The sequence below is a fragment of the Tenebrio molitor genome, chromosome 8 (genome assembly GCF_963966145.1).
Source record: "Tenebrio molitor chromosome 8, icTenMoli1.1, whole genome shotgun sequence".
NCBI classification, from domain to species: domain Eukaryota; kingdom Metazoa; phylum Arthropoda; class Insecta; order Coleoptera; family Tenebrionidae; genus Tenebrio; species Tenebrio molitor.
Genome location: NC_091053.1, coordinates 14,111,291 through 14,128,928, shown reverse-complemented (window position 1 = coordinate 14,128,928; position 17,638 = coordinate 14,111,291). Strand labels below are relative to the sequence as shown.

Below are 17,638 nucleotides of genomic sequence, written 5' to 3'. Positions count from 1 at the left end.
TAGGGGCATTCAACAGAAAAGCTGAGGACATCCGACAGATTTTATTCGATTATTCATTAAACAAGTGCTTTTATCCCCTGTATCTAAGTCTTTAAACATGACTTTATAAGGCAAAATTTGATAAAAATTATTAACTTATTACTTTAGTGTACGTAGCTTAAATTTAATGACAGGAATGATTCAACTTCAGTTCTACAGCTTTTATTAACCATGCCAATCGGAATGGTTAATAAATACAACACTCTTCACGAACAATTTCCTAACTTATTATACAGGGTTATTATAAATTATTGTAGTCCAAGTAGGCTGAATGTAAAATTTATGGTTGCCGCTCCATATAAAACACATCAAAATGATGTGAATAAGTGAGTATATGGTGTCCGAACAAAATAAATCTGAATCCTGACTTGATTAAGTCAATTATTTAACATCATAACCATAGAAAAGATTTATGGTAGGTCGTTCTGGAAAAGGAGCAGGTATAAAATACAGCGAGATTTCGAAATTCTCTACCTGCAACTTTGGTGGTAGATAACCATCTGCTCCCCATCATAAATCTTTATTATTGTTGTCTTTACATTTTTACTTGAACATGTTTAGTCAGGATTCAGATTTATTTTGTCCGGACTATACACACCGTTCACACACAGGAGTTAAATTGGGTGCAAAACTAATTATTTTTTGGATTCAATCGTCATTTAAAAAAATAAATAAAACCCTCATCACCGTACTTTTGGCCTAAAAAATGAGTGACAGCGAAAAAAAATTATAGTTTACATTAAAGCGGTGAAAATTTCGTAACATTGGCATGCCCTACTTCGACTACAATAATTTATAATAATCTCTGTACCTTAGAAGCGATTGTCAACTTTTTATTTTTAAATGGATGCCTACTCTTCAGATCTGAAGTAAGTATTTTATTCTGAATTCGCTCCTCGCCCTAAAATTGTCAAAAATAAAAATATATTAAAATAGATGAAACCATGTAAGAAATTTCGCAATTCTTGTGACAGTTGTATTCGTCTTCTTAATTTCTTTTCATCTTACAACAGTCATTAAAAATCTGTCATTAATGGGCTTACATTTCCTCTGTTTTTCCATTTGGTACCACAACATGCCACAGAACATCAAAAATCAAATATCTTCGAGTTCCAAAAAACTCTTGATATACGTTCAACACTTCGTACAGGGTTATTAATTATTATAAATTATTGTCCTATAGCAGTTGGCGTTGCAGACCTAGTTGAATGTGCCGCAAGCCTCATAACTTGAGAAGACTAGTATCGCCGATAAATGGCGATACTGGAAATCTGCCTAATAGTTTCTCTAATGTTGCGAGGCTGAGGCACATCCAAAATTTGTGGTTTTCAACGTCAACTGTGATGGGACAATCATTTATAATAACTCTGTAGTATTTACCAGATACCAATTCTAGAGCTCGGAGCGGATGTTTGTCATTCACTCTGTGCATGTATACAGGTTTATTCCTGAGAGACTTCCGATAAAAATTTCGTTATATGCAACCCAAAATACAAGAAACCGCTTGGACTTTCTCTTTATTGAGGTTATGAGCAAACGTTTTCACAACAAGTATGGATGTTGCCGTCTGTAAATACATAAAGGCAGTTTGCGCACCGTTTTTTTACATGCTCCATATATTCGTGTTTTTATCTTTTGTGTACACTAACTTCAAAATTATAGAGCAGGTACACCTAATTTTCTAGTGTGAATTGCACTTACATTTTTTGTCAATGATCAATGTCAATTTTGACAAACAAAATGCCTAATCTAACCGAAAACGCGAAATCGCTCATTCTTCCCAAATTAGAAGGGTGGTCCGGGGGGTAGCCCTGTATTATAAAACCACGAAGAGCACCGTGCAGAGGATAAAACAGACCATATTATGGTGTTCTAAAATATCGGAGACATTTTATGTTGTCAAACTTACCTCACTTAGTCACCTATATAAAAAAAAGTACGACGCTCAAATTTCAAAAAGGCATCTTTACATGTGGAAAAAAAACTAATAAATTGACTTCTTGATTTTTGAGGTGTACTCTATTATTATGAAATTAAACTGTCTTGAAAAATTATGATTAGTTAAAAATGTAAAAACTGACATGACAGACTATAAGGGCCTGCTATTGTTGATTTAATATTACTTTTTATAAATTTAGGAAGCTAAAAACTATTGGAAATTGTAGTTTCGGTTGCATATAACGAAATTTTCATCGGAAGTCTCTCGCGAATAATCCTGTACAAGGTACCTAAGTATCTTTATTAATTACTAGTGCAATTTAGAGCTGCAACAGTTTTATAGTGTTCAATATTCATATTCGATTACGTATCGAGCGATTAAATTAATTTCTTATCGAGTACATATTCCATGCATTTAAATTCGTATGTCTTTTGCGACTGATGTTTAATTGTGGGATCTAAAGTGACGCCATTTAAAAGACTTTTTAAATCGATTTGGTTTTCAAAAATTTTGTAATTTTTAAATACATAGATCGGAAAAACTGTACCCTCCACATCAAATTTTGTTGTTAATTTCAATTTTCATCAGATTCTAATCCTGGGTATACAATGAAAACTTTTAACCACCGTTGCAATAGTTTACCTGAAATGTTAACTGTCAAAGACTTAACCTGTGTCTCACGCTGTGTTCATTGGTGCGCGGAGTTCAAGTAATGACATACGATTTCGGATTCATCGATGACTCGATTACAAATTAATTTGATCGCTCGATAAGAAATTGAACAAGTCTGGGAATTTGTCGAATTGGGCACCAAATATCGTATTACTGAATCTTTAATAAGCAACATAAATGAGTTATTTCTAGGGTTTTGAATTTGTTTTTAAGCTCATCATCGATGAACACTTTGTGCCCGCGCGTTGTTTCATTGTATTAGCACAAGAAACGTAATTTATTAATCATTACGGATATTTCTATCAAGTAATAACAATTTCTTATATTATCATTTATTTTGGTATATACATACTTTTTACATAACATCCACGTCGGAGTTTCTTACAAATTACTGACAATCATGAAATTAAGCAACGAAGCTATGAAAACGCCCGGCATTCAAACATCCAAACACACTCCACATTGCCGTAACTCAGTGTTTTCCAACCTTTTTGAATACGCGACCCCCTTCTGAGTAAAAAAATTCTGGCGACCCCCTCCCCAGAAGCTTAATTGAACTGTCAGTGATTTTAACGATGTATTTAATTTTCTAGTGGCTATTGACACGAGTCTTGGAACTAAAAGCTGAATTGTTAATGTTCTTACAAGATCTTAAATCCGAATATGCGATTTATTTTTGTGATCCTGTTTGACTATTAAAATTAGCATTTCTCGCTGATCTTTTTGACCACCTAAATTTAAACAAGAGTCTCCAAGGGACAGAAGGAAACATATTAACGGCTAAGGATAAAATCAAAGGATTCATCACAAAAATTCGCTTATGCATTTAGAAGATCGTCTAAGAACCTATAACGGACCATTCGTTGGTAGCAACTGCTCACATTCCTTGCACTATACTACGCTTGCATAATTTAGAAGAGAAACTATTAAGCTACTTTCCAGAACAGGTCTCTGAAGCTGGCGATAGGCAAAGATGGATACTAAATCCCTGTTTGGAAATGTACAACTGGCTAATCTGACCACAAAAACGAAAGAAAATCTAATAGCTATTGCTGACAGCATGCTTAAAATGGAATTTAATTCGCAGAAGATTGACGTCTTCTGGATGAAGAGAAAAGAATGTCCAGAGCTGACAGGGGAAGCTTTGAAATTATTAGTGCCACTCGCCACATTCTACCTACGAGTATGTGAATCAACATTCTCCCCACATTAAAAATTAAAAAGAGAAATAGACTCCATTTAGAGAATGATTTGCTAATTTGCGTCTTAAAAACAGAACCAAGATTCGAAAAATTATTACAAAATAAACAGGCACAGCCTTTTCACTGAAAGTATTGTAATTTTATTGAAAAGTAGGACCTAGAACTCTTACTTTTTATTTTTATCTTGCTTGCGACAGCGACCCATAGTTTGAAAAACACTGCCTTAACTAATCACTTATGGAAATTGTTTAATAATTTCATGTTAAAAAAAAAAATCTGTCAATTTTATCTACAAAACCAAGACTCATTAGAAAAACGTTTCCTTCATTGACTCCTACTCATCGCCAATTACAGTTCCTTCTTGTACTTATGACAAGCACGAAAATGACTTTCAAACTAAATTATATTTATATGAAAGTATTAATATAGATGCATAAATACTGTTCACCGCCACAAAAATTGGGTATTACTTTTTTGTTAAAATTAATTACATACCTAGGTATAGTTTTCCCATTTATACGGGGTCATCAAGAAGGACTGTTTAAGTTGGTAACACTGGATCGTATTTTAAATCGTAAACAGGAGTAACTTCCGGTTATTGGTGGCTTGTCGTTGTTAATAATATACCTATATCAGATATTTGTCAAATAAACCAACAAAACATATCCAGTTGCAGTGTTATAAATAACCGAATTAAAAAAAAATTCTTAATTGTACTGCCAACTTAAACAGTCCTTTTTGATCACCCGGTAATTTGGTTTTATGGCAGTGCAATTGTAATTACTAGGGAATGGGGTTGTGATTTTAGCAATAGACGTGAAAATTTACGTGGAAAGCTTTCCATTGCGAAATCATCCTGGAAATAAAAATTTTAAATGACTTGTGGAAGGACTGAAAGAAACAGGTAGTCTGAAACCGAAAACGAAGGATGTCGTCAACAAACCCATCACCAACGAATTAAATAAGGCAATTGTGTTAAATTACGCTGATAACAGTCACCATATTGGCCTACTGGGAATCAGCAGCGCAACTGGCATCAGCAAATCATCTGTCGGAAGGATCTTGCAACAACACAAGTATCATCCGTACCATCTTGAATTACATCGAGAACTCCACGGGGATGATTTTGAAAACAGAGTTGCGTTTTGCGAATGGGCCCAAGGAAGAAAATGTTTTATTCACGGATGAATCGTCATTTAAAAGTAACGGCCATGTGAACAGGCACAATATGCATTATTGGTCGCCTGTGCACCCGCATTGGATGCGGCAAGAAAAAATACAAAATCGCTGGTCGTTGAATGTTTGGGGTGGCATTATAAACAATAGATTGATAGGACCGTTCTTTTTCGATTAGAATTTGACAGGGGAAATATACGCAAATTTCCTGGAAAATGAGTTGGATAACTGAATCAAATAGCAAACATGTGGTTTCAGCAAGATGAAGCTCCGCCACATTTTGCAATGGTTGCACGTGCAGTCGTGGATGAGAAATATCCCAATCGGTGGATTGGGCGAGGAGGTCTTGTAGCGTGACCGCCTCGTTCTCCCGATTTAACATCTATGGATTTTTTCACGTGGGGCACAGTGAAAGATATTGTGTACAGGACACCTCCAACAACACCTGAAGGCATGAGGCAACGAATTATACTGGGTGGAACAAAAGTATCAAATATTGGCTGTAACTTTTTAATTTGACAATTTATGAAAAAATGTTTAATATAAAAGTTGATTGGTGGATTATCCTGCATCATCTGGTCTTTCTAGTTTGTTCCTATCTTCTTTTGTTTCGCTACTATGGCAACCAACTTTGGTTTTTTAAATAGCACCCATACATTTTTTGTGTGATTTTCAAACAAGCGTATCTTTCTGTATTCATAAATACAGTTTTGCCATTATGGGGAAAAAGAATAAAATTAAAAAAAAAAAAAAAAACAAAGATGATAAAATTAACTTACAAAGAAACAATAGATTTTATTAATGTCATCGGAGACCGACTTATCGCGGAATCAGGGGATTCAAAATCTAAGAAATTCCTTTTTGAGAGGATTTCCCTTGCCATTCAACGTGGAAACGCTGCAAGCATTCGGGGCACTTTTCCAGATTCCGCATTATTATCGGAAATTTTCGCATTGTAAATTAAAAATGTTATTTTATGTTAAATTTTAATAAATAAATTTCACTTACTAAATAATAAAATGCAATATCAAGAATGCCATGGAAATTTGACAATTTTTGTTGAACGTCATGCATGATAATAAACCAAACAATTTTTATATTAAACATTTTTTCATAATTTTTCAAATTAAATATAAAAATTGTTTGGTTTATTATCATGCATGACGTTCAACAAAAATTGTCAAATTTCCATGGCATTCTTGATATTGCATTTTATTACTTAGTAAGTTAATTTTATCACCTTTTTTTTTTATTCTTTTTCCCCATAATGGCAAAACTGTATTTATGAATACAGAAAAATACGCTTGTTTGAAAATCACACAAAAAATGTATGGGTGCTATTTAAAAAACCAAAGTTGGTTGCCTTAGCAGCGAAACAAAAGAAGATAGGAACAAACTAGAAAGACCAGATGATGCAGGATAATACACCAATCAACTTTTATAATGGGTGGGGCATCGTATACGCGCACGCCAGAAATCGCGACTTGTAATTAAAAAAAATTGGCGAAATTTTATATACCTGACTAATTATTGATGAGGTATATTTGAGAATTTTTTAAAAATTTTTTGTTAATAAATAAGGCCGTAACAGTTTTATTAGTTTTCTGAAATTAACTGTTAATTTACCTATAAAGTTTTTACACTAAATGAATCTGTATCTGCTAGCGCATCGAACCTTGGTGGCACTATTACAAATTTTGACTTGGTTAGCTAAATAATTCGCTTTTTTATTTAAACGTAAACCAGACGGGTGATTTACGGCACAATGGTATAATTTCCCAACAAAGGTATAGCCGACCGTTTTAAACCTTTTTGCCATAAAATTGACAGTTTCCATTGTCACCTAAATTTACGACAGCACAAGTAGCAGGTCATAAATAAAAATGATTTTGAAAGTTGAAATGTAAAACTGCGTTTAATTCAAAATGTAATTGGTATTTTTTTCCCTAGATTTCGTAAATAATTATAGGAAGTGAATCTGGGTAGGTTAGTATAAAAATCAGAATTTGACTTTTTGGTTGAAATTTACATTTTAATTTTTTTTGGCTTTGTAAGTGAAAAATTATGAAATGTACCTTACCAATAGCCAGGTAAGTCTGAAAAATTTCGCCAATTTCATTTAATTAGAAGTCGCGATTTCTCGCGTGCGCGTATACGATGCCCCACCCGGTATTAAACATTTTTTCATAAATTGTCAAATTAAAAAGTTACAGCCAATATTTGATACTTTTGTTCCACCCTGTATAAGCGTTTCGCTCGATAAACGAATCGAATCAAGCTGCTCCAGTTCAAGATTCATTCGAAAAAGACTTGAAACGTGCCTAGAGCAAGCTGGGCATCATTTTGAACATTTGTTATAGTTGTTACTTTTTTATGTATTATGCATTATCATTATTACCAATTATTCGAAACAACTACTCAATAAAAAATTCATGGTGTTTATTTTATTTTTTAAATAAATTTGTTGAAATATCATCCATATCAGGTAGCGACAATTCAAGAGGGTTCCAGCGGTAGCCGCCTGTGTTACGGGCTCAAACTGCAACCCCTCATAAATCTTCGTACCATAAACTGCGGACAGGAGCAGTAACCACAAACTTAACTTTGTCTGCCATAAGTTTTAATAAAATAGAACGGCCCAAATTAAATTAACCAAATATCCTTACATCAAAACATTTTAATTAAATTCTAATCACGGATTTTATTTCTCTATCATAGTTTCATAACGTGTACTAAATTTGAACTGCATCGAACAAAATGTAATTTTTAAAGTGATAGTTTTTTGCCTGCTGTACCTAGGCAATTAATTTTAACAAAAAAAGTAATACCCAATTTTTGTGGCGGTGAACAGTATTTACGCATCTATAATACTTTCATATAAATATAATTTAGTTTTAATAGTTATTTACGAACCAAGTGCGGGAAGACGATGTTCCCGCATGAGCGCATTTTTTAAAGCACGAGCGGCGAAGGAACGAGTGCCTTTAATTGATGCGCGAATGAGCGGAAGATGTCTTCACGCAAGTGGTTCGTACAATATTTCTTGGACGAACATTAAATTAGTAATTTTTTTTGTTTTACTACCCTAAGCATAAACGAACATAAAACCAAGTAGGCAGTGACCTTTGGTTATTAGAAACAATTGCTTCACTTGAAATTTCAATGTTTGCAATAATTTGTGAATTTTGTAGAAACAATTTTCAACGATTATAAATATGTATTTCCCTAATTTTTTAATGGAGGAAAATCCAGGGAAGTTGTATTTTATGAACTAAATTTTATTATTATCAAGACCGATTTTTTTTGAATGCCTCAAAGGGCCAGTGTTTTTTGCAATTTTTACATTCGAGTCGATCGGGAAACACTCGTTTCGGAGTGAGCGTTGGATGTTGGAAGCGTCGCTTTCAAGGTTATGAGTACAAAAAGTCATTTTCGTACTTGTCATAAGTGATGGGAGACCCCGTACATATATTTGAAAACACCCTTTCCCAATAGGTACTTCATTTTCAACGTTTTAAATAAAAAAAAAACTGTACCACTTACCTTTATAATCTTTATTTGCTTATCTTATACTTTCGGAGTTTTCAATGTTGATCCTAACTTTTTTGTCGACTGATTTTCATGATGATTACTTTTATATTTTTTTTACATAAAACAGGATAACTTTTTATTTTATAACAAAATATGTATTTACTTTTTGCTCATCTTTAATTTTTAGAGCATCGAAACAAACCTTTTTTTTTATTTGACGCAACTCTCATCAATTACCGAACACCCACGATATTCTTACCCATTATATTTACCGCACACTTCTTTCTTTCAATTATCTCACTATAACATCATCATTTAATACTTACCGCATACTAGAATCTTTCTTTACAGTATTTTGATGATACGTAAACCCATCAATTATTATCCCACTCCTCGGATATCTTTTGGCGTACGGCACAGGAACACTTGCATCTGACAATAACGAAAAATGTCAATTGAAGAGAAAAATTCAGAGCGCGATTTTACGCCATGGTAGGTAGGGTGGGTATTTTACCAAATTACCTCAAACAAAATTTTTTTCACCGCAAAACTGTCACCCAATATAAAAAACATACAAACGAACAGGAGGAACAAAATTCCCAAACTGTTCGGTCAATTATCATCTTCGAAAAAATACCACAATCTTAAAATTAAGAATGCAGACGCAGTTGAAGACAACAATTCATCAAATTGAGTCAATCCTGATCGCTCTTTGAATTACAAATTTGTGAAGTCACGGATCAAAAACAAAAATCTAACTAGTTTGACACGTTAAGAGATTAAAAAAAGACACCTACCAAAGAAATAAAGTTTTCCTCTTCTCAATTACAAATTCTTACCAAACACTTCACTATGAAAAATCTCGTTTGCACTCACTACCCGACCACAAGAAAAAATTAACTGAAAGAAATCCTCCAATTAAGAACAAATAGGTGTGACGCAATCGCGAAAAAGAAACAGATCCAGCAGTTAAAATTTTAACAGCCTTTTGTCAACTCGTTCCAATTTTCACCACACTTCCACAAACATTGAAACGTGCGAGAAAAAAATGCACAAATAAAACGTTTACAATTATAAACGTTTCAAAACAACATACAAAATACCAAATAAAATTGGTTACATACAGTATAATAAAAAAACAGACAAATTTGAAATAGTGTTGCCTACTATGCCGTAGAATCGCAAACATTGGACACAGAATTAGTGTGAAACAGTGAATGTTTACAAAATTACCTGTCGACAGATTGACGAGCGGAAGACCGAGTAGTGGAATAATGAGAAATCAAAACACGATGTCGACCGTCCAATTTTGTAAACATTCGACTCGTCGACCACGTAACTGGTTTCCAGCATTTCGAGTGAAAACGACCAAATCACAGCGGATCTTTTTTATTTTTTTTTGAGGGACTACTCGAAAATCGTCGCGACATCTGTTTCTTCACCTCGGATCAATTATTTGTCCGTCGTCTAACGCACACTTTACTGATACGATCGAATCGGAATCGTACCGCATCTCTTCTCCCAGTTAGGTGGCGACGAGAGAACCAGTGCAAAAATCAACATCTACATACCTTGCCCTTCTCCGGCCGTTCCGTCGGCGCTCGTGCCCGCCTGGGGCTCCTCGTCACCGCCTTCCATCATCGAATAGTCCTCGTTACCGTCGTCCGCGTTCGACTCGTCCAGGGGGTCGTCGGTAAACGTCTCGTCCGGATTGTCGTCCGGTATCGTGACCGTCGACTGGCTCTGGTCGTACGGTTCCATTTTGAACTGTATCAACTGTTCGTTGGTCGGCGTGCTCGACGCTGCCGGTTCAGTCTTTGTTACTGCCGTTGTGACGTTTTGCTCTGTAACACTCGTTCTTGGACGTTTGGCGGGTGGTGCTGCTGGAGAGTGGTGGATTTTTTTGGGTCGCGTCGTCACCTTCGGTGTTTCGACATCGGAAGGTTTGGGAGGTTCGTCGTGCGGCTCGTTATCACATTCGGTGGAGCCCTGAAACATGTCGGAGTAAGACATGCATTCCAAAAAAATCATGATAATAAAACGAATTAAAAAAGTGTCGATATGGAAGAAGACGATGGCAAATAAATTTTCTAATTATGTGTTCATATCACTCTTATCAGTCTCCAGTGAGAAAAAATAAACTCTACTCTCTACACCATTTCATGTCTTGTACCTACTCCAAAATATTTTCGTAAACATTTTGTCCTCATCTGTTGCATTTGTTTGAAGTTAATCATTTGGTGGCTTTAAGTGTGCATAAATTGGCGAAGCCATAAAATTAACAAATGTGTACAACGTATTACGACAATTTTTTAGATAATTTAAATTTCAATTACGTAGAATAAAATTATCATTTATAATACCACGAGTAGTCCAAATTATGTCGATTATTTTTCAAACTGGTCACCAATTATCAATTGTGCTTGGGAATGAATCCACGAGTGCGTCAGCACGAGTGAGATTCCCAAGCACAATTGAATGAGTGAAACCAGTTTGAAAAATAGTCAGTTATAATACCACGAGTAGTCAAAGATTGTCGAATATTTTTGTGGTGGTATCACGAATGGTTATTCGCTTTATGAACACCATGAGTGCGTAGCACGAATGGTGTTCAAAAGCGTAATGTCCATGAGTGATACCATCGGAAAAATATTCTACCATCTTTGACTACGAGTTGTATTCAACAGACTATTCAATGAACCAAATCAATGATTAAAATAAAAATTTTCAAAGCTAGTTCGCAAATCTGCCTTACACATGATTTCATTGTTCAGTTAACTTCGTAAGAAAGTAATAATTTCTTTGAATACAAATAATAATCAAGGTTTGTTTAAAATATTCACCTCGACCACTAGTGGAATAGTCAGTTATATTTTCACTAGTGGAATATTCGCTGGAATTTTCTGTTGCTAGGCTACGAAAGTAAATGTCTGCTATTTTATTGGTTAATATTTAAAAAATAACAGGTGAATTGAATAGTCTACATAATTTGGACTACGAGTTGTATTCGGAGGACTATTCCATGAACCAACTTTGGCAATTTGGCAGCAAATCGGAAGAAGAAATTAAAGCAGAAATCGAAGAAAATGTTTCCAACAACACAAAAAAAGACACGCGAGTTCATTTGAAAGCAATTCTCAAGGCTGCATTCATTTGTTAAAAATTATCGCTTGGATCACTAGTGGTATTACCGATACAATTTCCACGAGTAGGAATATTCGGTCCAATTTTTTGAAACCATTGTAACAAATGTGTAAAATTGTGTTTTTATAGGTCCATTTTTAACAAATGACAGGTGAATGGAATAGTCTTGAATATTTCTACCATTTGCAAAACAATTTCTTTGATTTATTGATTATTTTGTCTTTGTAACCACGAATATGCATTTACTGGAGAAAAAAGTGTTTTAAATCATTAAAAAAAAGAAAAATCTGAAACTTTCAAACTTCCGACAATTCGCTTCAATTTTTAACTTACCCGACCAAAGGTAGGTAAGTTATTGTGATCGGTCCAAAATTTCGAATTGCTAATTTCAGTAGATCTTTACGTTTTGAGGTCCCCTGAACACGTTAATGAAGTTTTTAGAATGACGTCTGTCTGTGCGTCTGTCTGTCCCACTTTTCGTTCTCCCACGATTACTCAAAAACGCTTTGACCGATTGCTTACAAATTTGACCAACACAAACTTACCCGTGGTCTCTAGAGTTGAAAAGCTTTTGGTGTCAATCGGACCACGGGGGGTGGAAGAGGGTGGTGGTAGGTAGAAAAAATAATAAGGGAACATGGAAATTTGACTGTTTTTATGTCGGAAACGATGTTTACCATTTGCGGATTTTTCCAATATGGCGGACTTATAAGGTTATTTACGTCTTCATAAATCGACGGCGATAACTGCTGAAACTTTTAACAAAATAATCTCGGATCTTGCCATTGGAAATAACTCTGTAATAGTGACCACCGAATAGAGTTTGGTGTCAATCTGACTACGAGGGGTGGAAGAGGGTGGGGGTTGCTCGAAAAAATTATGAGGTGACATGGAAATTTGACATTACCAGTTGAAAGGGCATGTGTTTTTATGTTGGAAATGATATGTACTATTTGCGAAAATGTCCAATATGGCGGCTTATAAAGTTATTTACGTGTTTATAGTTTGGCGGTAATAAATGGTAAAAATTTTAACAGAAAATTAGGTAAGTATCTCGAGTCAGTTCAGATTGGTTTAAATTGATGTCGGGTAAGTTACTAGGTCGGGTCTTCGACTCGGCTCCATCCCAATTTTTTTATATGTATAATCATGTCAAAAATAAATTACTCCCTATGATTTAGGGATATTCGATACTAGGTTTGCCATAAATTTGGTTAAGCTGAAGGCTATGTGGTTTTTGGTGACAAATCAAAGATATCGTAACCATATCAAAAATGTAAGGTAGCGAATTCGTGGTAACAGTTAAAACACTGTTTTAAACTATAGATTAAAACATAATGTTTTAAACATGCCAACCCTGTATTTAATTCGAATTAAATTTTAATGCGCGATTAACCCATGAATCCGAAATTTCGATTGGTTCAATCTGATCACGTGTTCAGTTAATCTCGCATTTTTAACTTAATTTCGCTTCTGTAAACTGGCCCTAAATCTCTCAATTCATAGTAACCAACCTTAGGCATTCAAAATTACTTTTGAGCCACACACAACATAAAAAACGTTATTTCCCTAAAAGTTCGAATTCTAGGGCGTAATTTATTTTTGACACGATTATATCTTTAAAAGTTTTTTTTAAATTTTAGTTGATACCATTACATTACATAATAATTTTTTCTAACTAATTTAAGAAAAGTAAAAGGCACTATTTTTCCCATACGATAACATAATCTCAGAAAAAAACCAAATTCCTCATTTTAAAATGTTCGATGGTTTTAAATTTTTTTGTAAAACATTAATATTGATGCTTTAGTATGTTTCTCGGGTTAAGACAGTTACTTCATAAATCATGTTCAAGACATACCAACGTAAGGACCTAAAACGTTTGAAGGAAAGACGCTGTCGTTGGCAACATTGTGCAACGTCAATTTCATTTGTCAGCTTTTTTCGTTGTATCTGCTCCCCTCAGAATTAAAACTTTTGGCAGCATTGTATTTTTATTACGCTTTACAAGTATACTCTATTCTTTATCTTGGTTGAGTGGTCGATGCGATCAAACAAGGCATGGGTAGCTTTGTAAGTTTTACTTTTTCCATCAAATTTTTGTATGGTGTAAACCAAAATATTAACTGTCATCGCTGTCATTCAGATTTAGAATCTTCGTCAAACATTCAAGTCCAAATCTCGCGATCTTATGTCGCGAAATGTAAATATATAAGCCGTACACATCGATTCTTAAATTTAACCGTTCCCGGTCTGAAAATTATCGGCGTCCGTCGTCGGTCAATCCGACCGAAAATTATGCCCGTATCGGGTAATATTGCAACGAAGTTTGGGTTTAACCGGATTCTTAAACCATAAACCGGACCTAATTTGACCGGAAAGTGTGTCGCTGGTCTAGAACATTTTGAAATTCCCAGCAAGTTATTAAAATTTTAGAAAACGATGCGATGTGAAGATGACACATTTGAGGTTATGTCGCGGTGCATGTGAATCATGAGCAATTTAACCTGGAAAATAATAAATAGAAAGACTTTGCGGCGTCTCTGTAAGTACATACATTATTGTAATACATATTTGAATATTTTTGAACTACCAACGCACTTTTTCATGGGAACTTTCAAAAATCCCTAAATTCAACTTGACGGCTGAAAATTTCCCAAAGACCACTCACCAAGATAAAGAATAGAGTATAATGACGCAACTGTCTCAACTCATGAGAAACACTTTAGTAATAAAAATTTCCCTGGCAGATTCCTTAAGAAAATGTTGTGATTGTTGTGTGACCTTGTTCCAGGTACTATTCCGGACATGGAATCTTGGCCAACATTTTTTGAACAAATTTTTAAAAAATGATGTAAACCAATCATTAATGAATGAAAATTATTAAAAATCACTTTGAAGTTTTTCTTGTGACAAAAAAGTTGGATTATATTCAATAAAGCCCAGTTCCACATATTAATCAGTTAAATGTCGGTTATGGCCAAGATTCCGGAATAGTACTTTTTTCAATTTTTACCAAGATCAACCAAAAGTTTGATCATTCGTCGAAAAAATTTCATCAAAATATTGTGCTTTTAATTACGCAAAAAATTAAATTAATAAAAACAATTTAATTGACAAATTCATTGTTTCCAAAAAAGTTCAAAAGGTTATTTCTTTAATGATTAATCTATTTCAATTCACATCGTAGTACATATCTACTTGTGTAGTAATAATCTATCGTGTTATCAAATAAATTTCAGAATTTCAAGTGCTTTAGATTGTCACTCCACACATGTATGTATTCAAATGACATTCTAACGTATGTACTCTTGATCTCAATTTTATTTGATCATACGATATTTAAAGCATGTACTCTTGACCTCAATTTTATTTGATCATACGATACGATATATTTTTTAATATAACCAAGAAGGGTGTTCTTCCTCGTAAAAAAATGTTTTTTAGGCACCCATAATGAAAACGGTAATTTTACATACTCGCAAGAAAAGTAACTCTTTTTTAACTCTGACCGTGGCGCCATCTGTTGGTCTTTTTAGTAAGTTAGCAACTAAACCGACAAAACCGATAATTTCTAGTTTTGTTGGTAAGCTGTTTGCTGTCGCTTAAAAAATTTAATGTACACCTCTGCCAAAAGTGCATTTTGTCTTCGCCTGTTTCAAGCCTCGGCTGCGCCTCGACCAGCAAACTCAAGAGTCGGACGAAAAAGATTCACTTTTTGGCCGCGATACACAAATATCTATTACAATCCTTTCTTTTAAATAGAACTCTCCAAAAATAGTGCCAAGAGTGTTAACACAGGTTGTAAAAATTTCTTGTATTCCAGTTGGCTGCGATTTGCCGCCTCTTCCCGATTTCCCAGAATATAAATTTGAGAGCTGATATTTAGCACTTGTCATTTTGCAGTTTACATTGTTTATAATAAAAGTATAAATAACGGCATTCCATATTAGTTAAGACAGTAAAGTCTTTTTCGATACTACTCCGCGCAGCACATTTGTTACTTTAGTAATTAGTAATTTAAATAAATGTGTGTGAATTACTTGTGGATTTTTTGTACTTTTGACACCATAACGGAAATTATAATATTGAGAATATTTTTGAAAATATTTAGTACATTTGTAGAAATAAATAATTGGTAATTGTTCACTTTAACTACTTCTGGAATTTTGGCGTTTTTTCTGGCTAAACAGCCTCAGGGCGTCCTCCTAGATCGTTTCCCACAATTCAAACCTTGTGCAAATGCCTTTTTTCTCTCTTGTTGTGTTTCAAGGTCGCGCCAATGTCTTAGTATAACTAAAGGGGAAGGAAAATTCATTTGCACAAGGTTTGAGTGGTGGAAAACGATGTAGGAGGACGCCCTGAGGCTGTCTAGCCAGAAAAAACGGGAAAATTCCAGAAGTAGTTAAAGTGAACAATGACCTAATAATTTTACGTCTGAAAGTTTCTCACCAAAGATAATTATAAAAAAAACGCCAATTAGAAAAAGTTTTAGACCAAGCAAGTGACTTCTTTAAGGAAAACTTTTAAATGAACAATCATAAGGACATCATATACTGGGTGGGGCAAAACATTGTGGATTGAGCAAGAAAAAAAAATTGAAATAAATCATGACCTATGCAACAAGAAACATTATCAAAAATCCAGTTACTCTTGAAGTGCCATATGTTGTTTGTATTTTTTGAACTACCTGGTATATACCTATTGTGCTTCATAACGTTAACGTTACCAGTTTCTGCACGTGTGCATCTTTGAAGTAAAAAAGAAAAAATGAGTTCACATCTTCCTTCCGACAATTTTTCAACACATCTTGTTAACAATGAAAAAATTGCTTACGTTGCCATCCCCGGTGAGCCCCTTGATTTGCAGCGCCTCGGCAGTCTTAATAAACGTGGTGAGATTTTCTTGACTGACTTGCACCTCCCCTTGATACATGAACTGAAGCAAATCACTCATGGCAATATAAGAAACGTCTTTCATAAACACGATCGGGTGTTTGCACGGATTCATTTTAAACAGTTCTCTAAAGTACGGACTACACACGGATAACACCATTTTATGCGCCTTCAAGTACTTTCCCTCCACCGCCAAAGTCACATCCACCAGGTCTTCGTTCTCCAACAGCGAGTTCATCCCGGAACTCATGTTCTTGTGGAAGTTGTCCCAACATAGCGAAAACTGCTCCGACGCCATGTCGACGTCTGCAAAACAACAACTACTATAAATGGGTGTTGGACCAGAAGCCGAGACACGCCAAAATGGCGGCCGCTGTCGGCGAAAGACTTCACACAAGAATTATGTTGTTACGGGGCCAAAACTACACTGACCTATCAAAAAACGTCTTCCTGTTCACTCGGTTTGTTTACGCACAGTTTTTAACATTGAACTAAAAATAAAAATGGCACTTAACGAAAACAAAAATTCAAGCGTAATTGGAACTTGCAGCACCTTCAACTACTCTTCTTCAAGCGTGGCCAGCGTCCTCTATGGGGCGCATGCGTTGGACACTTCTCATTGGTCGACGCGGTCGACGGTTGCCTCCAATTCCAAATAGAGGGGATGAGAGTGGGAGCGAAGTGGCTACAATTACGACACACTTTAAAAAATACTGGACAATTTTTTCCTAAAATAATTATAGTTATATAACTGTCATCTATTTTAGAACGAAACGAAGCATAGTTTTCAGTGTCACACTTGAGACAATTAGAATCAAGGCAAAATAATTCATAAGTGACGAGTCGCTCGTGTCATTTAATATATTAAAGTAATTTAGTAGTGTCGTGGTTAAAACTTGAAATACAGGGAGCCTTACATTTTGTGCAGTATATGAAATAACAGGTACGAATTTCATTTATATATTTTTTTAATTTTGCAAAAAGTGATTGTAACCACTTCCCCTGAAGCTCGAATTCCCCCTCCATTTTGTAGCGTCGCA

At 34.8% G+C, this 17,638-nt stretch overlaps 2 protein-coding genes across 9 annotated transcripts in view; both read right to left on the bottom strand.

Moving 5' to 3' along the window:
• The window catches only part of LOC138136532 (uncharacterized), a 34,245-nt gene extending 24,590 nt beyond the window's left edge, over positions 1-9,655 (bottom strand). Inside the window, exon 1 of the mRNA XM_069055756.1 lies at positions 9,357-9,655. The gene's annotated coding sequence lies outside the window, so the exon portion shown is untranslated. The remainder of the gene's footprint in view (positions 1-9,356) is intronic.
• The window catches only part of LOC138136524 (protein tramtrack, beta isoform-like), a 108,262-nt gene extending 91,023 nt beyond the window's left edge, over positions 1-17,239 (bottom strand). Inside the window, exons 1-4 of one of the 8 annotated variants that reach the window (XM_069055746.1) lie at positions 17,031-17,223; positions 16,540-16,904; positions 10,131-10,548; positions 8,886-8,991 (exon numbers count right to left, since the gene is read on the bottom strand). In XM_069055746.1, coding sequence (XP_068911847.1) covers positions 8,886-8,991; positions 10,131-10,548; positions 16,540-16,896 — 881 coding nt within the window. In that variant the 5' untranslated portion in view covers positions 16,897-16,904; positions 17,031-17,223. Of the gene's footprint in view, positions 1-8,885; positions 8,992-10,130; positions 10,549-16,539; positions 16,905-16,957 lie in introns of all 8 variants that reach the window. The other 7 variants (XM_069055747.1, XM_069055741.1, XM_069055740.1 and 4 more) reach the window with 7 other exon arrangements.
• Between the last annotated feature and the right edge of the window lie 399 nt (positions 17,240-17,638).